The sequence below is a fragment of the Argopecten irradians genome, chromosome 14 (genome assembly GCF_041381155.1).
Source record: "Argopecten irradians isolate NY chromosome 14, Ai_NY, whole genome shotgun sequence".
Lineage (NCBI taxonomy): Eukaryota > Metazoa > Mollusca > Bivalvia > Pectinida > Pectinidae > Argopecten > Argopecten irradians.
In genome coordinates this window covers 13,448,206-13,474,960 of record NC_091147.1, presented here as the reverse complement: position 1 = coordinate 13,474,960, position 26,755 = coordinate 13,448,206, and the positions used below count along the sequence as shown (strand labels likewise).

The 26,755-nt window shown below is 37.4% G+C and overlaps 1 protein-coding gene across 1 annotated transcript in view; it reads right to left on the bottom strand.

The window, feature by feature from the left end:
• The window catches only part of LOC138307533 (ras-related C3 botulinum toxin substrate 1-like), a 42,927-nt gene extending 16,172 nt beyond the window's left edge, over window positions 1-26,755 (bottom strand). Inside the window, exons 1-2 of the mRNA XM_069248333.1 lie at window positions 26,618-26,755; window positions 5,180-5,351 (exon numbers count right to left, since the gene is read on the bottom strand). Coding sequence (XP_069104434.1) covers window positions 5,180-5,331 — 152 coding nt within the window. The 5' untranslated portion in view covers window positions 5,332-5,351; window positions 26,618-26,755. The remainder of the gene's footprint in view (window positions 1-5,179; window positions 5,352-26,617) is intronic.

Below are 26,755 nucleotides of genomic sequence, written 5' to 3'. Positions count from 1 at the left end.
ATACAAACTCAGTTCTTATTCTCCCAAGGATATTTCTGGCCAAATTTGGTTACATTCCATGCGGAACTCTGTGACTAGTAGCGATTTAAAGGATTTACCTCTATTTCCCCTATTAGGCTCCGCCCCTCCAGCCCCTGGGGGGCCAGAGCCAAAATTTATACAAGTTCTGTTCCCCTTCCCCCAAGGATGTTTGTGGCCAAATTTGGTTCCAATCCCTGCAGAACTCTATGACTAGTAGCGATTTAAAGGATTTACCTCTATTTCCCCTATTGGGCCCCGCCCCTCCTGCCCCCGGGGGGTCAGAGCCAAAATTTATACAAGTTCTGTTCCCCTTCCCCCAAGGATGTTTGTGGCCAAATTTGGTTACATTTCATTCAGAACTCTATGACTAGTAGCGATTTAAAGGATTTACCTCTATTTCCCCTATTGGGCCCCGCCCCTCCTGCCCCCGGGGGGGCCAGAGCCAAAATTTATACAAGTTCTGTTCCCCTTCCCCCAAGGATGTTTGTGGCCAAATTTGGGTACATTCCATTCACAACTCTATGACTAGTAGCGATTTAAAGGATTTACCTCTATTTCCCCTATTGGGCCCCGCCCCTCCTGCCCCTGGGTGATCAGAGCCAAAATTTATACAAGTACTGTTCCCCTTCCCCCAAGGATGTTTGTGGCTGATTTTGGTTACATTCCATGCCAAACTCTAGGACAAGTAGCGATTTAAAGGATTTACCTCTATTTCCCCTATTGGGCCCCGCCCCTCCTGCCCCCGGGGGATCAGAGCCAAAATTTATACAAGTTCTGTTCCCCTTCCCCCAAGGATGTTTGTGGCCAAATTTGGTTACATTTCATTCAGAACTCTATGACAAGTAGCGATTTAAAGGATTTACCTCTATTTCCCCTATTGGGCCCCGCCCCTCCTGCCCCCGGGGGGCCAGAGCCAAAATTTATACAAGTTCTGTTCCCCTTCCCCCAAGGATGTTTGTGGCCAAATTTGGTTCCAATCCATGCAGAACTCTATGACTAGTAGCGATTTAAAGGATTTACCTCTATTTCCCCTATTGGGCCCCGCCCCTCCTGCCCCTGGGGGATCAGAGCCAAAATTTATACAAGTTCTGTTCCCCTTCCCCCAAGGATGTTTGTGGCTGATTTTGGTTACAATCCATGCCAAACTCTAGGACAAGTAGCGATTTAAAGGATTTACCTCTATTTCCCCTATTGGGCCCCGCCCCTCCTGCCCCTGGGGGGTCAGAGCCAAAATTTATACAAGTTCTGTTCCCCCTCCCCCAAGGATGTTTGTGGCCAAATTTGGTTACAATCCATGCAGAACTCTAGGACAAGTAGCGATTTATAGGAAATGTTGACGGACGGACGGACGGACGGACGGACGACGGACGACGGACGACGGACGACGGACGCCGCGCCATGACATAAGCTCACCGGCCCTTCGGGCCAGGTGAGCTAAAAATGACAAATCAAAGATCCAAACTACCTATCTCATCTGTTTTCGCACACAAAGCCTTCAGTTTTTATGACTGGGGTGGATATGATGATAGTGATAGTTACCCTTGAATATTGAGGATAACTCTGGGCCTGACACTTAACATAAGGACATTCCTATGATACCAGACTTTGGCCTGACACTGATCAGACTTTGACATCCTTCGGCCAACGGTACTCCTAACCAAACTATTTTGGTCTAATTTATATATTTTTGTATGAAGGATATTTTGTTAGTTGTAGAATTTAAGGATTGCAGTTATTTTGTTTGAAAAATACTCCAAATCTTGGATGTAAGCCAAATCCCAGGCCTTTAACAGCATATGATCTTTATGGGTAGGAGCTGAGAAATGGTGCATTTTAACCACTATTTAAGGTATAGGAAATGTGTTCTGTGTGCATGACTCTGCCATAATTCCATCTTTCGAATGCACAGAACATACCTTGGTATTGATTTTTCGAAAATTTCACATAAAAGTTAAACTTCACTATCTTCACAACCCTAAACACATCGAAGAAACAATACAAAGTGATAGAAATATTTACAACATACAAAATTTAGCAACAGTCTCATTTTCAAGAAATATAGATTCCAGGTACAATTTCATACAAAATATAAATGCCCACCATCAATGGTACCTGAAGTACAGTTAAGATGGAATGAAAAAAGGAAAAAATTCTCCCTCCCTTTCCTTAAACCTATATAATTACCTAGAATTAGTGATGTATCATCTGTTTGTACTCACCAGTAGATAGGGGAAATAAAAATAATAACACTGGTATCCTCAGATTTATTACTGAAAATGTTTAAAATAGCATCATGAAATATGATAAAACACCCTACCTCCCCCCTCCCCCACAACAAAAAAATAACACAGAAAAGAGGGCATGAATGTCACAAGATATCAAGATATTGATGTTAAAGACAGGAGAAGTTCATTTCTGTTTCTCTTTATACACGGTTATTACCGTATTTTACCCAATGAATGTAAGTGTTCAGGGTGCTGCTTCCAAGCTTGAAACAAGAGGCCCAGAGGGCCTGTATCGCTCACCTGGTTTGTAATGCCAAGTAATGTTCTGAATACAGGTTCATTGTTTCTTTTCTGAAGGAATGAGAATATATACCTCTAATTCCCCTATTGGGCCCCGCCCCTCCTGCCCCTGGGGGGTCAGAGCCAAAATTTACACAAGTTCTGTTCCCCTTTTCCCAAGGATGTTTGTGGCCAAATTTGGTTACAATCCATGCAGAACTCTATGACTAATAGCGATTTATAGGATTTACCTCTATTTCCCCTATTGGGCCCCGCCTCTCCTGCCCCCGGGGGGTCAGAGCCAAAATTTATACAAGTTCTGTTCCCCTTCCCCCAAGGATGTTTGTGGCCAAATTTGGTTACATTCCATGAAGAACTCTAGGACAAGTAGTGATTTAAAGGATTTACCTCTATTTCCCCTATTGGGCCCCACCCCTCCTGCCCCTGGGGGGTCAGAGCCAAAATTTATACAAACTCTGTTCTTATTCCCCCAAGGATGTTTGTGGCCAAATTTGGTTACATTCCATGCAGACTAGTAGTGATTTAAAGGATTTACCTCTATTACCCCTATTGGACCCCGCCCCTCCTGCCCCCAGGGGGTCAGAGCCAAAATTTATACAAGTTCTGTTCCCCTTCCCCCAAGGATGTTTCTGGCCAAATTTGGTTACAATCCATGCAAAACTCTAGGACAAGTAGCGATTTATAGGATTTACCTCTATTACCCCTATTGGGCCCCGCCCCTCCTGCCCCCTGGGGGTCAGAGCCAAAATTTAAACAAGTTCTATTCCCCTTCCCCCAAGGATGTTTCTGGCCAAATTTGGTTACAATCCATGCAGAACTCTAGGACAAGTAGCGATTTATAGGATTTACCTCTATTACCCCTATTTGGCCCCGCCCCTCCTGCCCCCAGGGGGTCAGAGCCAAAATTTATACAAGTTCTGTTCCCCTTCCCCCAAGGATGTTTCTGGCCAAATTTGGTTACAATCCATGCAGAACTCTAGGACAAGTAGCGATGTATAGGATTTACCTCTATTACCCCTATTGGGCCCTGCCCCTCCTGCCCCCTGGGGGTCAGAGCCAAAATTTATACAAGTTCTGTTCCCCTTCCCCCAAGGATGTTTCTGGCCAAATTCGGTTACAATCCATGCAGAACTCTAGGACAAGTAGCGATTTATAGGATTTACCTCTATTTCCCCTATTGGGCCCCGCCCCTCCTGCCCCCTGGGGGTCAGAGCCAAAATTTATACAAGTTCTGTTCCCCTTCCCCCAAGGATGTTTCTGGCCAAATTTGGTTACAATCCATCCAGAACTCTATGACTAGTAGCGATTTAAAGGAAATGTTGACGGACGGACGACGGACGGACGGACGACGGACGGACGGACGGACGGACGGACGGACGACGGACGCCGCGCCATGACATAAGCTCACCGGCCCTTCGGGCCAGGTGAGCTAATGAAGGGCAGTTGCATTTCCCTTTCATTAAAACACATAGCAAGCCATGCATCAATTTGCAAAAGAAATTAATATTCTTCATATTTTTGGTCTGCATTTAATGTGAAGTTAGTAAAATTGAGGCGTCAACAAGGGGGATGGGCTCTTACAGGGACGGGGGTGTTTATTGGTTTGAATACTGTATATATGTATCCTTACTGTATGTGGGGCCTCTATGTATACACTACTATTATAATAAAATATTTTTTTAAATTTCGAATGGAAATTTCTGGTAATGAATAAACATCTTATTTAAATATCTTTTTTCTTTTTCTTGTAGCATCCATTTGTATAATATTTATAATTACAATAAATATCAAGCAGCACTTGCTTGGCAAGTGTGGGGATTCTTTAGCGCCAATGAATGCCATAGTGTATATAATGTGAGGGCTCCATTATAACCAGCTCACAACACTTTATAGTTGTAGTTTAAAATGATGAAAAGAATATTTTAAGAAGTTGAGTCAACTAGAATTACAACACTGTTTTATGTCTAGCTAGCCAATTTTCCTAGCTGATTCCAGCTAAATAAATAATACTGCCGTATCAAAATTGCAGACTGCATAACTAGCTCCTGACGACTTCTACGAACATGTGCTGCTCAAGAGTTTATCAGAAACTGATGGTTTCTATTATTTTTTTGAAAATGTGTCAAAATGAAGACATGGACATGCACAGATATATATGTTTCTCCATTGCTTAAGACTCAACAACATCTTGAGGGAGGGGCGGGCACTTTTTATTTCTTATATTCATTTGAGGAGATATCAAAATTGTTAGGAAGCAAATATTTAGAAGTAAAATAAATTTTCAGAAAATGGACAATTTATTTTTATATTGAGCGGTGAGATTTGTTTGGGCTCAGCCATACGAGCAAACATATTATGCTATTTCTATATGAGCCATATTTTCCTAGCATGAATCTAACTAATTCCGAATAATCATTCTAGATTTATTAACTTCATTTATTTTACATTGATTGGGAAACAAGATATACATCTTATACAAATCACTTTCGATGGCCCCGAGAAAAGTGCACCAGGGGTCTTAAAAAAAGAAATCTTCCCTCCCCCCTTTCAAAAAAAAGAGGGAAAGAAAAAATAGAAGGAAAATGATTGCCTGATTGTTTGTCACTTATTACTGGTGATTTAGCTAGACTTACACAGTGGGGACGTATTCCCCAGGAAAGCTGTCTGTCGTGTACGAGATGAGCATGCAGGTTTTACCAACGGTACCGTCGCCTACGACCACGCATTTGATAGGTCGTCCCTGTGCCATGCTGTCCGACAAATGGTTGCTAATAATCACAGACATCCGTCAAATTTCTGTCAAATCTGAAATCAACAAATACAGAAAATTACCATCAAATCAGTATGAATTGTTTTGTCAATATGCAAAAACGATTACAAGACATCTGTCAAACTTCAGTCAAATCTGAAATCAACAAATACAGGAAATTAACATCAAAATCATCATCAATGCTAATCTTGTTAGATTTGTCAATCCGCAAAAATGAATACCAAACTGTATAATTAATACATACTTGTCAATTTTTTGGAGGAGAACATTAAATGATTATGCATATGGGCCGAGTCATTTGTCTTTGCGAACCCAAGGATCTGTTAGGAGGAAATCTGTGAGAAATGAAGACTGACAGTTGTGTCTCATATACCAGAAATCAATACTACTGACCTCTCTGTAGATCTTCTGTACCAATAATAATTCTAGTATGTAAAACTACACCAACTCTATTCAAATCACTTCACATAATTGTTCTCATTTTTCATTCACTTTGAAATCAATAATAAAAAGTCTTATCAAAATGATTCATCTTAATAATATTTGGTGTGTTTTATTAAAAACTAATATAATGAATCAATATACTATATTAACGACCTGGTAAAATAAGTAAGCTAGTTACATTATAAATTATCAAGGGATATCTTTCTTCACTAGACCAATATCATAAATAACAACAACAATAACTATACCTAAAGCGTAAGTGTCATTCAGTCTACATGTATATGTAATCAATACACTGATACATATACTAAGTCTCCAGTTTCTGCTCTTTAACGACATGTACACATAGGAACCATGACCTGTGATGCAGACATGTACCATTCAAGGGATTTTGAACCCACGCCATCGACAAAAATTTCATGGTATGAACTTTAAGTTCTTGTCAGCGATTTAAAAGAAATCATTTGAAGATGACTTTGAAGCAGATGTAAGAGAGAACACATGACCGCTGCTAATTAATGTTCAAAGAACACAAAATTCAATTATGAATGGAGGAATTGAAATTATGCTACTGTATATAATTTGTCATCATTTTAACGTATATAGGTTTTGATGTACAAGACACCAGTTTCATATCTGTTCTACAATATCTGATCATCTGTAACGGAATAATTCCTATATCAACACAGATAGCCACATATAATGCAGATCATTTTTCTCTCTACAGCTAATACATTCTTCTACTTCATTTACATGTCGTTATCTCATGCATTATTCACGAGAATTCCCTCTCTAGTTTGTTTGACCTCTGACCTGCGGCCTTACAGTTCCACTACATTATATAGACTTGATTGAGATACAGTTCTGATCATTGTTTTTGACAGGAATGTAACTCAGTAATTGCTCTACAGGCAAGCCCACACGATCATCCTTGACTAATGACCTTGACCTTTGACCTGGAATAGCAGGGGTAAATTAGAAGTGACCTGTAACTACAGTGAATAATGGTGTATTGTAATTGAGACTTCAGGGACACCCCTCCACACCAACCCCCAGGGAGTGAGGCTAGCTGAATAGGTCCACAGTTCTAATTAAAAACACACAGATTCATTAGTGTTGCTGTGGCTATACTGCAAGTGAATGGATCCCATAAATGAGAACACGGTAATTAGCTCAACTTTATCTTTCCTGTATGGGTTCATGAAACAGTCTGGTATCCATAAATCTAAGCTACTATAATGTATAGTAAGTGATGTCTGTTACTGCATTGTCCTGATAGTCATAGTAATACCATCGTTACGTTCAACAGAATGCATCAGTTAAATAACATATAGTACATGGTATACTATAAAATTGGTAGAAGTTCTACTCTCAAAATCAACAAACATCAACATAACTTCAGATCTGAAGGGTACCAAGTTCTTATATATAAAGTATGAATAATCATTCAACACAAAGATGCCAGATTAAAGCTGTCTGTTGGTTGTTTGATTGGAATTTAATGTTCAATGTCCTATAAAGTTTACATAGCTATATCAGGTCATTTTAAAGGACAGCTTCATCTCAAAGTTTACGTGTAGCATATTATGATAGGGTGTGTGTTTGGGGAGGCTGCAGTATAAAGGTTGTGTCACCTCGTAATAGTGGAATCTAGATAGAGATTGATTGATTGATTGTTGGGCTTAAAGGTAGGTTTCGCCAAACCAAATAAATATTTTTTTGTGAAATTTGATAAGCGGAAGAAAAGATGAAAAAACATATTAAAATATCTCAATTTAATTTCTTTATGTGTTTGAGATTGAACAAATGTGTCTTGAATACAAAATTGAAGGAAATCCTTGATTTATTACGGTGTCCGTCAGACAAAATAATATGCAAATGAAGCTGCGATGGATTGTGTTGTCGAAGTTTGGCGCATGCGCATTGTCACGCACTAAAAGTAAACAAAATGGCTGAACGAAAGTGTGCGAGATGAAAAAAATATATCTGAATCGGCAACAAAGTGGAGGAAATTATAATGGATTCGGTAGCACCCTAGGATATATATCTATAGGGAATTGAATTCAGAGATGGCATGTAGCAATAGAAGAAACAGAATTAGCCACATCTCAAGCGGAACTTGCCGGGATCTGTTGGGACTCGTGTAACGGCATTGCACGTGGTGAGTTAAATTTCAACACATATGCCAGCGCACAAACAACCGCAGACTAACTACATGTATATTTGGTGTACACAATTAGCGAGCGTATGTAAGTAACATGAAGTGTTTTAGATTATATGATATGTATAAACAGTCCCTCGCACTTCGATTTGTTGTTGTTGTTTTTTAACTAAACATGCCGTGGCAAGACTGTCACTTCTATTTGACATTTTGTTGCACGCTTCCGTTTGTTGCTGCGGCCTCGTTTTGGGAAAAAATACGTCATGTTCTATGTAAAGCTTGACTTCGCTCTATTTTTAGAGGAGTATTTTCCTGGTCAAGCTAGGCAACTGACCACCCATATCGTTCGCTGTATGCATTGAAAATGATCTGAAGATTATATCTATGTATAGGATAAATTTCAATTTCGTAGTCTTTATATTTCATTGGGCGAAACCTACCTTTAACATCCTTGTTCTGGTTATAACTGAGCCTATGACACTAAAGAAATTGGATGGGGAGGCAACTTCGCAATTTAATATAATGCAAGTTTCAAATTATTTGTGTCAGAAACAGACCCCAATTAACGTCCCTTCCGAAGGACAGATAGTGGAACTAGAACTAGTGTTAGTGTACTCTTGATCCCCATTTAGTTGTTTTGGGTGCAGTAAAACACGCTTAAGTAACGAACATGCTTACAACAAATTCATGGTTATAAAGTAATGATTTTCATACCTGTCAAGGTTATTAAAATATATCTGCAATCTGTATATAACAAACTATGCTTATAATGGAGTGATTTTGTTGGTCCACAAAAGTTCGTTATAACCATATTCTACTATAGTTGCCAGGTAGCCCTACTGACCGCTGGTCAGTGGGTTTTTCTCTGGGTACTCCAACAAAAACAGGCTGCTAAAGAACAAAATAAATCAAAGTACTGAAAGTACTAAATGGCTCGGTCTTGATGATAGGAGAAATATATTTTTAAGGTCAATACTACTGTAGTTTTGTACAATAAGAAATATATTTGGCTGGTGTTCCTTCCAGTTTGGACTTTTGAGGATTCCTTGGACACCAAGGTGTAAAATAAGAGACACATACTAAAATCTTGGAAGCCTATTCTAATATTTCCTATGATGTTATATGTCAAATGATTTTATAACACATTCAGCATTTTCCTTGTTAATTTGATGTTAATGAAAATATCCATTCTTAATGACTATTGTCATCAAGTTCCTGGGACCACAGTATCAGTTAACAAGTATCGTTTGCAGCAGAGAAAGACAAGAGGCGTACTTTTCTATGACAAAATGTCTTAAATATAGAATATGTCTGTCCTCTAGAAGACTTATCAATATCACCACGTGATTTTTGAATAAATTGGTCAATTGGTCTACTTTTAACAAGTTTTGTAACTATTCTTTTGTAAAACAGCAAGTTGATTGATATACATTGTATCCGAACTTCAATTCAAACCGGATAACTTGTTAGCTCACCATAGACCATGAAATTGTTTGTACACTTTCTTAACTTCAGGATTGTTTTACAAAATTACAATTGAATTTTTCTACAACATTTTTTTTTATTTTCAAATCCCCATACCTCTGATGAGTATACTAAAACTGTCATTACAAGTGAATCAAATATTTTCAGTTTAAGATGAACAGGAAGAGATACATTCCTTTATTTCTTAAAAATAGCAAACACCGATTTAATTGTTTGTTCAGCAGGTTTTTTCCCTTTCTTTAAAAACACTACCATTAACATTATGTTCTGTACCTAGATATGTAAACAATTCTTATAAATCTAATTCTGTATTCCATAACATCAACTGGTGTTGTGGTACCGATTTACGTCTTGAGAATATCACAATTTTTATCTTTCTGATATTAAGTTCTAATTTCCATGTTATGCAATATTGTTAAAATTCAGGTAACATTTGTTGTAGACCATCAAATATTTCTGATATCATAACAGTGTTATTGGCAAATAATATGATAAAAAGTTTGGGATACATTTCAATATCATATACCGTAAAAACTTGTATAATTTGCGCAGGTACTTTTTAGGGCTGAAAATGCTGAAAAAATCTTCTATCAGTATATTTTGCGCATCAAAAAATGGGGAAATACAATGTCCAGGGAGTCCCAAAACCGATGTATGAAGGTGACAATTTCAATGCAAAATATTCCCCATAAATGCTTGACAACTTGCACAAAAAGTGTTGTATTTAGAAGAAATAACATATGAAAACCGCATTGTGTTTGTTTTCTTTTATTGGCCACCGTAACCTGAAACTGAAATATCTAGCAGATGTCCAAAACATCGGCTGTCTGGTCCGCCGTACTCCGTGCACATGTCGATGTTTTGAGATATTACACATGAATAGTAATCAGGAATATTTGAAAAGAGTAGAATATATTTACATTGGCACAATAAGTAATTAGTGTGTTTGAGATCATTAACAATCAACAGTAATCAGCTAGCGGATACGTAGTTTAGCTTGCAACAATCACAGTGTGCATAATTTGTCGAGATTTGTAAGACAAAATATTCTTTTCCACCAGGTAAGATTCTAAGTCATAAAGGTAGATTGAAAATAGGAAGGGAGATAAAATAACCAGATAAATATTTGTAGCGGGATCAGACTGGGTTGACTATCGGTGATCAGGTAGCTCAGTCCGAAGAGCTATATTTTCTTCTCTCCTGTTACAGAATTGGCACCCAACTAAATAACCAACGGTTGTGGTGTTTGAAAGGGTCTCGTATGTATTCAAAAAAGGAGGGAGGAGTGTAGCGGGACTGGACTGGGTCGATTATCGATGACAAGGTAGAGCACGGTAGAGCACTTAGCTAGTGTTCGGAGAGTCCCGGGATTGAATCCCGGTCTTGCCGCTACATTTTCTCCTCTCCTGTTACATATGGTACCATACTGTGCATGTAGATATTCAAGGTAAATCAACAATGTTCGCTGATCTTGCAGAATTGCCTTACAGTGTTATAATGAATGCAGTAAATGTATGTCTCATTGGTGTGATTGATTTAAAGGCAGTTCATGTGGTGACCGAAAAAAAAGTAAAATTAATACATTGATAGCCAAGGCGGGGAAAACATAAGACGACCTGTGTTATACAAATTAATGTTTAATTGATTTTCATTAAATTGTCTCGAAGGTGATGATTAGTGTGTTATGAACGATAAGCTTAAAATGTTTTTGACAAAAAATATACCAGCTAATGTCATATTGTGTTTTAAATTTAAATTATCTTTTATTTATTCATTTCATTTCATTTCAAGCATGTACATGTCATAGAATATAAACAAATGTCAGGTATATGCTTAAATCATATTACAGTTAAATTCACAATAAGGAATTTGAAGATGATGATAGTAATTTTTTCGGATTGATAATTATTAAAATATTAAGCTTCCACAGTGGAAAATTACTTCTTTTTGTTCACACAATTCTTCTCCTAGACTGTTTCCAGTTGAAATGAAACATGCATGCTGACATTCTGTAAAACATAAGGAAACAATAAATGTGTTAACAGAGTAATTACTGAAAAGGCTAATATCATATAATTAAACATTTTAATCATAAATACCAATACCAGCATAGAGGAAATATTATTGAAGTTTAATTCCCGCTGTTCTTCAGTCCTCCTGTTCTTACATGTAAGAGTTTTGTCCTTCATAAATTGTTTGTAATATAGCAGTTGTTATATAATGTGCACAAAGAAGTATAAATATACACACGTATGCATGGGTACAGTGGTAAATTAATAAGTTATACAGAAAATGATGGTGCTGATCATGAAAAGCGTAAAGTCTATTTTGTTGAGTGAAAAGTTAAAAAAAAACTAACATTGTTCACACCCTAAGATGTAATCGCACTAAAAACAGTGATCATGTGGGCTTTTGTGCGATTGCATTTCTAAGACTGTGCCAGGTGGTAGAGATTAGTTCCGTTCGAGTGATCACACAATGCAAGTGAGAGTCGGGAATATGTTTATGTAAGTTTTGATTGCTAATCTCTGATGCTTGTTGGTAAAATATAACTCAGGATAATTGCTAAACAATTAACAATTAATTTCTCTACATTTGTTACAGATTGAAACAGCTTTTTAAGTGCCGTTTTACGGAAGAATTATGAAAAAGAAATCGGCATTTTCGTCGATCTAGTAGTCCAAAAAATATCACTTCGAGTTATATGAACATTCCATATATGATTTATGTCATTCGGCCAAAAATTTACTTCGTATTACCTAGTTTAATGAATATGCTGTATGTATATGATCAAAACGTCAAGCTCCTGTGGTGAAAATAACTAAAATGTTTTAAAAGTATGGTTAGTGGTAATCTCTGAACGTACTTTAGTATATGGATATAATCTGATATTTATACATGTGCTTATAAAATTATCGATAATTATGGATGTGGTAAATATTCATACCTTATTAACTGCCGTTAGTTTTAAGATTACGCCATCCTTGGACATTTACAAAATGTTCACCGTCTGTCACGTAATTATTTTATCAGTAGACCAAATTTGTCCAAAATTTTGTTAGAGTTGTCTTTCTTCCATTGTAGTTCCGGATGAACGCCATGTGCCATAACACAGCCGTGATAAATGCATTTCCATTTCGCCATGAAATGTATTTGCTCCGAGACAAATTTGATTCAAATTACAAAATGCATTAAGGTATCAATTTTGATGTTCGAGGTGAAATATTGATTTCATTTTTTTTTCCATTGCGGGATAACTGTCACTAATAGGGAGTAAACGACTGGGGGGGAACCAGCTTCGAAGCGAAGCATTTTTGGGACGAAACGTCTTCATTCATTGTAAACACCATTTTGGGAACGAAAAGTCTAGATACTTTGTAAATAATTCAGGTGAAAATTTTCAAACAGAAGATCTTTTGGATAGTGTATATAGTAAGGATATAAAAGCCGTAATATACTATTCCTATTTCAACGTTACAGATACGCTTATATCAGTAACTTTCATATTCAAAATTTGCTATTTAAAATTCCCGGTAAAATCAAAGTTGTTGAATACACTGCCGCTAGGAGCGCTAGTATCTGCGAGCAATTTCTAAGCCAATCATATTGAGGAAATTGACTGTAAGAGAATTTTGCAACCAGGATCACAATGGCGAGGTGATCCTCGCCAAAATTACACCTGACTTCAAAGGCTATTGCTTCCTCTGTCCCTTCATGAGTGGTTGTAGACACTCTATAACACAAATATGGGTGTATTCAAAAGCTGTGATGCAGGTTTGTAGATTTAGATATATTACGCACAAAGACAGAGCAGAAAAAACAGGTAGTGATCCATCAAGTATTCTGATGGAGAGACTTTTAGTTTCTCTCACTCTAGTAGCTACTATAGCTAGTATATCATGGTTCTTAATAACCCCCCCCCCCTCCCAAAAAAAAAAATCTCTGAAATACACATATATCATACACATCCCACTGAAATATACATATCATACATCCTAAAGTTTGTAAGACTGACTGACATTCCATAAATAAATGAAGCCCCCCATACAGAAGCTGTGAAGAGCCCCCTGAAATCTGACACAGTCAGGCTATACTGTGTAAATACAAGCCTTATCTTAGTACTCAGTGCTAGGGCTGAGGAGCAGGCAAAAAATCTCTCCATCCCAAGTGTGAATCATCCTCCCTCATCAAAGGGGGCCCCATTTTTCACCAGCCTCTGCAACACTAGACAAGGGTCACAGATAGTTTCATAACACTTAGTACATGACAAATACCATGTAATCTTTCCAATTTTATTCACCATCTGTAGCTATGAAGACTGAGTGCTTGGTGCTGCAATACTCAAGGCTGCAGTCTAGCCTCCTTAGGCTTAGACAAGACATAATGATTTAATTTGTAAATTCAATTTTACGGAAAATACCAAAATTACCGTATCCAGATTTTTTTTGAAAAGTGTGATGTTCAAAGAAGACTCAATGTGCTTTACTTTGCAAATTAATTTTTTCTAGGAATGTCTGTAAAATTTTAATTTCTTATATTTAGTACAGTGTTATATATTTTATGACAGATTGATTGTACATATCTAGCTATATAGATGAATATCGTAAATTTGGGTATGTTCTGTCAATAGGAAAACTGTAACCTGTGTGAGTCTTCCTATTGTGCAAAAATGTATGTAATTACTAATAGATGTCTGACAATTAATCACTTGTCTTTATCGATATGACTTCAAAACTAATTATTTAAGTTTTTAATCATTGCAGGATATATCTGTATAGACAAATTCAATCTCAGAGTTTTTATCTTTTAATCAAATCAAATTATGCGCCAAAATCAACACAACATAGTGCGTAGGAAAACGCTAAATTTAAACGCATCAAAATTTAACCACCCTATTTTGATTCAAAAATGCCAAACTATCCCAATATCGGTATTCAAACTATCGTAGTGTTTTCCTTTATAAAGAAAATAGACTCATATTTAGAAAATTCACTGTAGAAATTAAAGAGCATATTCATTCACAGAATGCACACTAACATTTATTAATTTGACTTTTCAAGTACATAAGAACTTAAAATTTCATAATAAAATACACATTTTTAAAATTCCAAAGCCTTATCTAGAATTGGGAATGATGAATGACATTATTTTTTGCAAATTTTAAAGTAGAAAATTTGTTTTATCTGATGAAAACATTCAAGATGATATTATCGTGTGCAGAAAATTTCTCATCATTGCAATGCATGACTAAAAGCTATCAGAGATCAGCAAAAGTTTAATGAAATTTTAAGAGGGACAAATATGTGTCAGAGAGCCTTCAAAACATCTGTTACAACTTGTCTCTGTTACATCATGCAGTAACAGTATATGTACAGTATATATATGTGTCGTGTAGCCCGTAAATACCATAATATCTATGTATAATGCAATATTTATATACCGTATCATACCCATTAAATGCCCACTTATAAATATCAAACAAATGCAGGGGTGCCTATAGGACCAAATCTGGTATAACTTTTCATAAATGTATTGCACAAAGCAAGCAATAAATCAATTTGCAAAGCTTAGGTTTTCATATTTTCAAAACACGCTGCATCTGCTGCATGTAATTTGTCAATGATATCATAATAAATATACATTTGGTCGATCAGATTAAAATACAGACTTATAACCACTCTGTTCAATAGAGGATCTGACAACATCCCATAAGGGGTCATGTTCGGATGACCTGTATACCACGTGTACTTCAGATTAAAGGCATTTTCTAAACCTTGTAACATCAATAGTAAACATCATTTTGTCCCGGTATACTATATATACATTTATAGCTTTGTTGTGCTGTTTGGGCCAGAAGATATACACACACGAAAATGATTCTGACAGATTTTTCAAACTTATTCGTCCCCTGAAATTCACTTTCAAGATTCTGAAGAAAGCAATTTGATTGGCCATTTCCACTTTCTAAAGGTCATCTGGACATAGTGTAATATTGTCAGATCTTCTTATCAAACGTAATAACAATAAGGATCTGTATTTTAATCAGACTGTATATTTGGTACTCTCACATTTTTGAGATTAAATGACAAAGAATGGTCCAGATAGCATGATAACCTCAGGCTCACCCTCCACATGTACGTAATAGACAGAAAAGAACAGTCACAACTGGACCAAGTTTGTTTTGTTTGGTTTATTACCATACATCTGTCATTGTCATTTAATTATACGGATGTGCTAGGTCTAGAAGGTGAAGAACCTGGAGAATACCACCTGCAGTCAGTACTTAATTGGCATTACAACTGCCCCATGTTTCAAACTCACAACCTAGGGGTGGAAATTCTGTGGTAATGAGTAGACAGTACAGAACAGATATATGGGTATACACAATGAACTATGATACAATAACAAGAACATGTAGACAACATTTGTTTTTCCATTATCGTGCCCGACTCCCTACTGAATATATCCTTGGCTAGCAAAGTTGGACATATAACAAAGTGTTCCAGCTAGATTGGGTTAACTATCTATCTACTGTTGGTTGTATATCTACTATTATATAACCTTTATCTAGTAATGAATCTCGATCTAGTCATATAAGTGCGTTTTCACTTTAAAAGTTGTCCTGTATGATGTCTACTTTATGTAATCATAAATGTTTTGTATGTAAATGCCCCGTGTGGGACCTTGATTGGTTTAATAAACATTGTCTATTGTCTATTGGTTAGCAAGGCGCGTTGCCCTGCCCTATAAATTCCCTGTGCCCTGCCTGTTTTCCCAAAGTCCACATTATTATAACATATATATAAATATATTTTACTGAAGCCAAAAAAAATTCTGATGAAACAAACTATTTCATGTGAGAAACTGAGAATTTCCTTTTAATAACCTGAGTTGTATTATTGGTGTACCAGTATCAGAATTTGACAAACCTTTATAGTGTATATATACAATCTGATTAACTCTATATGTAATCTGGCATGATTTGTTTCTAATAAACACTGCTCGACCTGAGGAAATCTTCTGAAAAGAGGAAGAATCACATCCTGTGAACACTACTGTGTACGTGTGGCACACTAGATGACACCTAGAGCCCGGATTACGTTCCTTCACGTAGAATGACAAATGTACAACAAGGCATGTAGATAAAACTTTTACACAGGAAATGAAATTACTGATACCAGCAACTTCTTAAATTCCCGCATAGAGTTTTTTGGATACGATACAGAACATTTGTACCCTCCATTCAAGCTTTTGTTCCCAGATCTAGTCAATGAAAGAAAGGCTTGAAACTCCCTATCAGAACTTAAGGTCATTTAGGGGTGGCTTCCAATTATGTAGGGTCCTGAGAGTCTTTGTGTGCATTAATGAAACATGTTTCGAAGATCAAGAATATAGACCCACACCATCCTAGCTAGCTATATATATATATAGCTGCATGGTGTTAGATTTCCTTTATTTTATAGTGCTATCTTACTGGAGCATAAGTCTACCATAGACATTCATCAGTGAACCTTGCTAGTCACATAATACCATTTTAGCTACAATTTCTCGAAACAAAAATGCAGACTTTTAATATAAGTCAAAACTTAAGTCTTTCTCCTTATGTAACTTGTATGAAAACTTTAGACTTAAGTGAGTTTGTTTAAAAAAATTGGCGCCTGATCTATCAGAGTTACTCCCCTTTGTTTTATGCGAGAGTTAAATGAAGGGAAGTAAATCTTGTAATTGATAGACTTTGGTTTAAATTTGGTTTTATTAGTTTAACGTCCTATTAACAGCCAGGGTCATGTATTGACATGCCAGATTTGTTGGTGGAGGAAAGCCTACCTAGAGAAAAAACAACTGCCAGCAGTCAGTACCTGGCAACTGCCCGACATGGGATTCAAACTCGGGACCTAGTGGTGGAGTGCTTGTGGTAATATTTTGGGACATCTTAACCACTTGGCCACCGTGGCCCCTAATTGAATGCATGATACTACATACCAGGTATAAGTGTACAGGCAATAAATGTGAAATTCTGCTCCAAAAATTGTGATGGCTTCCAATTATATTATAAAATTGCACATGGGTATAAAGTAGACAGGGAAAGTCATCAGGAGACTAGACAATATTTTGGCTAGACATGTAATATATCCCAAGTGACTACCTTCATATAAAACCATCTAAATTATGGATTTAATCAGAAATAATATACACACCATATTGCTCCAAATATAATGCCATATTTGACCAAGTAAATACCCCTGACCTAATTATAATATAGTCTCATTTTATAATTTATTGCTACAATGTTTACTACAACATTGAATGGGTCCATTGTGAGCACAATAACTTTTGGCAATCATTCATGATCATGCAGTTGGATACATTTTTCATCAACAGAACATGTATGATCCACGAAAATAAGGTGTGATCCAGGATGGCTTCAGACAGCATGTCAACAAGATCTAATTAGGTATTTGATTCTGTCTCCCGAATTCCAATACTACAGTTATCTCCCCTTTATTTGAAATAAAACAATATATATATGACTACAAAATAAACTAATATTTCACTGATAATATCTTATGTACCGTATATTATAATTCATGTAATGTACAGTATATTATAATTCATGTAATTTACAGTATATTATAATTCATGTAATTTATTGTTTTAATTAACTACTTACCAGTAAAATTTTAAGTCTCACTCTCGGTAATTAAGATGAGATAGCATCATCATTACGTAATCATCATTCTTTAGAGTCTCATTCTTAAATAAATTTTGTAATTTGACTCCAATACATACACTGATACATGTGTATGCTCTATAGACTCTCCCTGCATTTCCCTAATTTATCAAAAAATCCTTTTATAATATTGTAGGATATTTTCCTTATTTCACCAGAACTTTGAACAACATAAACTAATATAACCTTCATCTAAATAAGGAAACTAAAAGTGATGCCATTTAACCTTAAAGATTGGTCTCAGCTTTTCCAGGAGGCCCCAAATATAGCATGGTGAAAATACATTAATCAAGGTGAAATACAAACGTACCTAATTCATACAAACAATCCCCACTAAACTGCAGAATTCAAATCAGATCTAATAACCACTAAAAGCTTTAGAATCAAGTGTTACCTTACACCTTTCGTGCAGTTTACCTTGACCTTTTATAAATCAGTGATCACATGTTAAAACCATGTATCTATGTGTAATGAGTAACGGTTGACAGAGACCAAAGGAAATGCTTATTTATGATTGACACCTGGATTTCAAACCTGATTACCTTGTGTAAAATTTAATTTGGACATTTCCTACTTATAAACTGATGCAATCCTGATTAACTTTATATACCATACTCGACCAAATAAGCACCCTCATTCGTCAGAAAGCACACCTAACACTTTTTAAAGTCTCAATTTCATTTACCTGCAATATAGACTGAAAATCTGGTGGCTTAGTGGCTAGTGTGTTTCAATATATAACCATCTCCCAAGCATCTGGGTTTCACATCAAAGTTGTGAACCTGCTGTACTGTGTGTGGACATACAGTTAGCAGGTACTGACTAAGTCAGTGTCTTTTTACTCTGGGTACTCCAACATTTCTCAACATTCTTAAACAGCTGCATGTCCATAAATGACCCTGGCTGTTAATAGGGAATTAGACAAAATAAATCCAAAGCCCACTAACTGAGATCACTTTATAAATGAAATTCCAAATTTTTCATCATAATTTTCTCCATTTTGACCACACTTTATCATATGTTTGAGAAAGAAATATGCTGCGCCTCATTGAATACCCGGTAATGTGCCATGTCATTGTTATTTCAACTACAAGTCAACTATAAAACGTAATTATCCTTATAATGAATCATTCCAATATTTGATCAATCTCGTACAATACAATGGACTATTCCATTGTTTCATATGTCCCATCAATGTATCTGTCCCCTGTATCGTATTTCCTTTACACAACCAGCTGGCAGAGCGCCCTGAGAGTTGATGTTTTATTGTAAAACATGGTGGCTGGCAGCTTCCTGATGTTAGATAGCCAACCTTTCACATATCAACACAAGCCATCAGGCCCCCAATGTGTGAAACCTGATACAAGGCCAATACAATATACAATGGCTACAAATCACAATATTTGTTCTCATTTGGGATATTTGACCTTTACAGATTGTTCAACTTATCTAGACAATTGGTAATAAAACAAGGGAGGATACACATCACATATCAACCATCACTTAACATCTGAATTTCCATACAGGCATATCAATTTCTTGTATTCCAATTATAATAGAATGTAGACTAGTGTTTCTTGATAACCTATGTAACAGGAGTGGAGAAAATGTAGAGGCAAGAGTGGGGTTCAAACCCAGGACATCCAAACACTAGCCAGATGCTCTACTGATTAAGATAGCTACCTGCAGTTCATTGATGATTGACCAAGCCTTGCTGTTATTGCGATTTATATGTATGTATATGTTACTGAATTGGGTGATAATGCAGAACTATTGCAAACTAATTATAAATACTCTTCACAATGCCATGGAAATTGACCAATATTCAATGTTGTAGTAAATATCATAGAAAGTGTCGCCACCATGCCGCACATCAAGTGATAAATCGGCGGCCATGTCGTACATTTAGTGATGAATTGGCCGCCATGTCGTACATCTAGTGATGGAATTGGCCATCATGTCGTACATTTAGTGATGAATTGGCCGCCATGTCGTACATCTAGTGATGGAATTGGCCATCATGTTGTACATCTAGTGATGGAATTGGCCATCATGTTGTACATTTAGTGATGAATCAGCTGCCATGTTGTACATTTAGTGATGAATTGGCCACCATGTCGTACATTTAGTGATGAATTGGCTGCCATGTCGTACATTTAGTGATGAATTGGCTGCCATGTTGTACATCTAGTGATAAATTGGCCACCATGTCGTACATCTAGTGATGAATTGGCCACCATGTCGTACATTTAGTGATGAATTGGCTGCCATGTTGTACATCTAGTGATAAATTGGCCACCATGTCGTACATCTAGTGATGAATTGGCCACCATGTCGTACATTTAGTGATGAATCAGCAGCCATGTTGTACATTTAGTGATGAATTGGCCACCATGTCGTACATCTAGTGATAAATTGGCTGCCATGTTGTACATCTAGTGATAAATTGGCCGTCATGTCGTACATTTAGTGATGAATTGGCCACCATGTCGTACATCTAGTGATGAATTGGCCACCATGTCGTACATCTAGTGATGAATTGGCCACCATGTCGTACATCTAGTGATGAATTGGCCACCATGTCGTACATTTAGTGATGAATCAGCAGCCATGTTGTACATTTAGTGATGAATTGGCCACCATGTCGTACATCTAGTGATAAATTGGCTGCCATGTTGTACATCTAGTGATAAATTGGCCGTCATGTCGTACATTTAGTGATGAATTGGCCACCATGTCGTACATCTAGTGATGAATTGGCCACCATGTCGTACATCTAGTGATGAATTGGCCACCATGTCGTACATCTAGTGATGAATTGGCCACCATGTCGTACATTTAGTGATGAATCAGCAGCCATGTTGTACATTTAGTGATGAATTGGCCACCATGTCGTACATCTAGTGATGAATTGGCCGCCATGTTGTACATCTAGTGATGAATTGGCCGTCATGTCGTACATTTAGTGATGAATTGGCCACCATGTCGTACATCTAGTGATAAATTGGCTGCCATGTTGTACATCTAGTGATGAATTGGCCGTCATGTCGTACATCTAGTGATGAATTGGCCACCATGTCGTACATCTAGTGATAAATTGGCTGCCATGTTGTACATCTAGTGATAAATTGGCCGTCATGTCATACATTTAGTGATGAATTGGCCACCATGTCGTACATCTAGTGATAAATTGGCTGCCATGTTGTACATCTAGTGATAAATTGGCCGTCATGTCGTACATTTAGTGATGAATTGGCCACCATGTCGTACATCTAGTGATAAATTGGCTGCCATGTTGTACATCTAGTGATAAATTGGCCGTCATGTCGTACATTTAGTGATGAATTGGCCACCATGTCGTACATCTAGTGATAAATTGGCTGCCATGTTGTACATCTAGTGATGAATTGGCCACCATGTCATACATTTAGTGATGAATCAGCCGCCATGTTGTACATCTAGTGATGAATTGGCCACCATGTCGTACATCTAGTGATGAATTGGCCACCATGTCGTACATTTAGTGATGAATCAGCCGCCATGTTGTACATCTAGTGATGAATTGGCCACCATGTCGTACATCTAGTGATGAATTGGCCACCATGTCGTACATCTAGTGATAAATTGGCTGCCATGTTGTACATCTAGTGATGAATTGGCCACCATTTCATACATTTAGTGATGAATCAGCCGCCATGTTGTACATTTAGTGATGAATTGGCCACCATGTCGTACATCTAGTGATAAATTGGCTGCCATGTTGTACATCTAGTGATGAATTGGCCACCATGTCATACATTTAGTGATGAATCAGCCGCCATGTTGTACATTTAGTGATGAATTGGCCACCATGTCGTACATCTAGTGATAAATTGACTGCCATGTTGTACATCTAGTGATGAATTGGCCGTCATGTCGTACATTTAGTGATGAATTGGCCACCATGTCGTACATCTAGTGATAAATTGGCTGCCATGTTGTACATCTAGTGATGAATTGGCCGTCATGTCGTACATTTAGTGATGAATCAGCCGCCATGTTGTACATTTAGTGATGAATTGGCCGCCATGTCATATATCTATTGATAAATATGCCTTCATGTTGTACATCTAGTGATGAATTGGTCGCCATATCATAAATCTAGTAATGAATTGGCCACCATGTAGTACATTTAGTGATGAATTGGCCACCATGTTACATCTATTGCAGTGTTGGTTGAGAGTTACTTCACTTTACCTGCTAGCATCCAATCAGAACTCATCGGATGTAAAACAATATGTAAGAACATTTTCTTCCCTGGAAAACCTAATTACACGTACACCCTACCTGCACATAATGAATAGTATTGGAATGTTGAATTTCTATAGTGGTATTTTAAGAAATTGAAATTTAATGTAACCATTTATCTTTCGAGATGGACAACATATACAGCATCAATGAACTAACATTTTTTGAGGGGTTGCGTTCTTGGTGGCAACCAGTTGTTATGAAAAAAGGCCCTTAGTCTCAAAATTGATTCTCTTGTGTCACATCCGAGGTCAATGTATCAGTAGCAACTCAGTCCAAATTAAAGAAAAATATGTGACAATTTTTACTATTGACATAGCTTGTTGCACTTTTGATGATTGTCATATACTTGTTGCATTTGCTACAGACAGATCCAGTTGAAAAGCATACAACCACAATATATTGATAGTCTGATGTATTGTTATACCCTAGAAAATATTGATGAGTCCAGTATTCTTTTATACTGAACACCAAGACAAGCATATAATCCACCCCAGGTATATATGGATTAACTGTGATCTTCTCATTCTATACATTCACTATATGCAGTGTGTAAACATAAATGGCTCAAGTATTACAGCTATACAGGTGTCTCAACATTTTTCAACTAGCTGAATCGCACAAGCTGTAGTCATGACCGTGGGTTCAGCTATAGGTGTTCTAACATTCCCCCACTAGCCAGAGCTGTGGTGACCAAGGGTTCAGCTATAGGTGTTCTAACATTCCCCCACTAGCTGGAGCTCTGGTGACCAAGGGTTCAGCTATAGGTGTTCTAACATTCCCCCACTAGCCCGAGCTGTGACCAAGGGTTCAGCTATAGGTGTTCTAACATTCCCCAACTAGCTGGAGCTCTGGTGACCAAGGGTCCAGCTATAGGTGTTCTAACATTCCCCCACTAGCTGGAGCTCTGGTGACCAAGGGTTCAGCTATAGGTGTTCTAACATTCCCCCACTAGCTGGAGCTGTGGTGACCAAGGGTTCAGCTATAGGTGTTCTAACATTCCCCAACTAGCTGGAGCTCTGGTGACCAAGGGTTCAGCTATAGGTGTTCTAACATTCCCCCACTAGCTGGAGCTGTGGTGACCAAGGGTTCAGCTATAGGTGTTCTAACATTCCCCCACTAGCTGGAGCTGTGGTGACCAAGGGTTCAGCTATAGGTGTTCTAACATTCCCCACTAGCTGGAGCTGAGGTGACCAAGGGTTCAGATATAGGTGTTCTAACATTCCCCCACTAGCCCGAGCTGTGATGACCAAGGGTTCAGCTATAGGTGTTCTAACATTCCCCCACTAGCCCGAGCTGTGGTGACCAAGGGTTCAGCTATAGGTGTTCTAACATTCCCTGACTAGCTTGAGCTGTGGTGACCAAGGGTTCAGCTATGTGTTCTAACATTCCTCACTAGCTGGAGCTCTGGTGACCAAGGGTTCAGCTATAGGTGTTCTAACATTCCCCCACTAGCCCGAGCTATGTTGACCAAGGGTTCAGCTATAGGTGTTCTAACATTCCCCAACTAGCCCGAGCTGTGGTGACCAAGGGTCCAACTATAGGTGTTCTAACATTCCCTGACTAGCTTGAGCTATGGTGACCAAGGGTTCAGCTATAGGTGTTCTAACATTCCCCCACTAGCCCGAGCTGTGGTGACCAAGGGTTCAGCTATAGGTGTTCTAACAGCCCCCACTAGCCCGAGCTATGGTGACCAAGGGTTCAGCTATAGGTGTTCTAACATTCCCCCACTAGCTGGAACTGTGATGACCAAGGGTCCAGCTATAGACGTTCTAACATTCATTCACTAGCTGGAGCTATGGTGACCAAGGGTTCAGCTATATGGAACAATTTACAGGCAAAAACTAAACAATGTGGTAATAAACACTGTTACTGTACACATATTTTATAAACCTTCAGGTATATTGTGACTCTCTGTAGGAAGGACAAATTTCCTTCAGTTTGAGACTAAATTTGTTGGCTGCAGGCCACATACCAAGTAACAAATAGGCATAATATCTCATGTGGATATTGTATAACACAGAATCACAAAAGTATAGCAAGGGAAGTAACTCCGGCATATCTGTAACTCTAACCCCGCTAACTTGATCTGCACATGTGTGATCATGAATAAGTTAATCAGGCTTTATCTGCTCACAGGCAAACGTGGTATATTTTTAAATGTATGCAGTACTTATTCCAATGCTGGAAAGTGCGAGTAAATCCCACCATACGTACAGAAAATACAATACACTACTAATGTCAACGTATGCCCCAGGGAGGACAAACCACAGGCAAATCTGCATTCATTATCTCAACAGTATTCATGCAGTATGTAGACTTTTAAGTTTACAGATGTATATATACCCTATTAATGTCTCATACAAGAAGTCATGGGATAATACAATTTCAGAAATTAATTAATAATATACAAGGTAATGATCACCATGAAGACATATTGTGACCTATTTAATAGTATACATATGTATAAGATCAACAATTAGATAAAAGACACTAAATTAGAATGGGACAACTTTAGACACGATTGAATACACTGTGTACACAACACATTATTGCTCCTCACTTATTTTATCTTAATTTTTATAGCAGGGACATTAATATCAAAATGAATTGATGACATTGCTTTTGTTCAGTTTCTGAACAAATCTTTGATACCTAATTCACGAAAGATCATCTGACTTAGAGACTACATATGAAAAAAGACCACCTGCTCCAGAAGACAATTTTGTTTAGTCCTGATTCAAAAATGGCCAATGTTAGCACAAATTGTACAATTTGACCAGTGTATGAAGACCACTTTGCTTTATATAAGAGAATCGGAAAAATGCACAGCCAAAACCAGGGTTCGAACCCGAGACCTCCAAACACAATGAAGCTGGATGCATATGCTTTATATATATCAATTGATTAAGTTATATGGTCACTGGCAATCCGGAATGGTACATTATATCTAGATATTTTTGGTTCCTTAGTTTGGTTGTCTTTATAGTTATGACAGGTTTTACAGTGTGTGTACCGTAAATGACATGCAATTTAAATTTGACAGGGTCTGACAGAGTTTGCATTGATGCCTATCACCACATCAATTGTTATATAGGAGATTTAATTATATAACCATTGAAAAGAACCTCACTTTTTTTCTTAAAAGTCCATTCCAATTGTACAAGAAAGATCCCATCCTATCTATAAAGGACCCCATTTATGGAACACCCAGAATGAGATGTCAATTCATATAACAATTAAATGGAGGATTATAAATAATTCCACAAATAAATATATTTAAAATCAAATAAGAGATTCCTAATTTAATAAATTTGTTGTTGAATTGTTCTGAGTAATTTTAAATAAATTCTAGGCGATCATTCAATAGATTTGAATGTGTGAGGAGCTATAGTTTTACTTGTTAGTTGTAGCTGCTTGTTATTTATACAAATGGATGTGATAGTAAAGATATGCTCAATATGTTTATTGTCATCTGAGAGGTTTTGTATAGGTCTTCATCAGAGGATTCAGGGCACCAGGGATTATTTACTGCTGCAGATAGACAGTAAATCATACTGCATCACTTGGACAGCCATAATACTGATACAGTACACGCAATCAGCACTAGGGACCGTTTGGAGTCGAATTACACGTTCATTAATCAACGTTGGGGAGACCATGGTCAAGGTGATAACACATGAGTCACGCACTAGGTGCTACCTCGTACACAACACACTTCATGAATGATACACATGTGTCACACACGCATTATTGTCTCCGATGTGATGTTTGATGGGATATTAGGCCCAACGCTGGAAAACGATAGAAATACGCGAAATGATGTAAACACGAGCATACTTTGCCATAAAATCCCATCTTAAGCTAATCGTGATATGTGACACCGGTGTTGATCGCGAAGACAAACGTTTCTTTGTGTTTGGGAGCACATTGAACAAGGGGGTCGGGGGCAAAATCGGGTAAGCTTTACGTTGTATATTTACAGAGGGATGTTTTCTATGTTTAATCAAGGTCAAACACGTTATTTAGCAAGAATCTGATGTCAAAAATTTAACTTATTATCACCATTCCGAAAGGATGACTCGCACTTCATTCGCCAGCTCATTCGAGTCTCTCTCCAACCTCGCCTCGCCGTTAGGACGAAGGGATGGTTTTACTTTTTACGTATTCACAGACACAAACAATTCACTTACCTGATAAAAACAATAACCGATGAACACTTTCAGATTCATATTAAAGCATCACAGTATAACACATGGTAGATTTTCATACGGAATCCACTGTATCAGTAGCCAAACCTTCCAGCTGCCATTTTATTTCATCAATGCTGG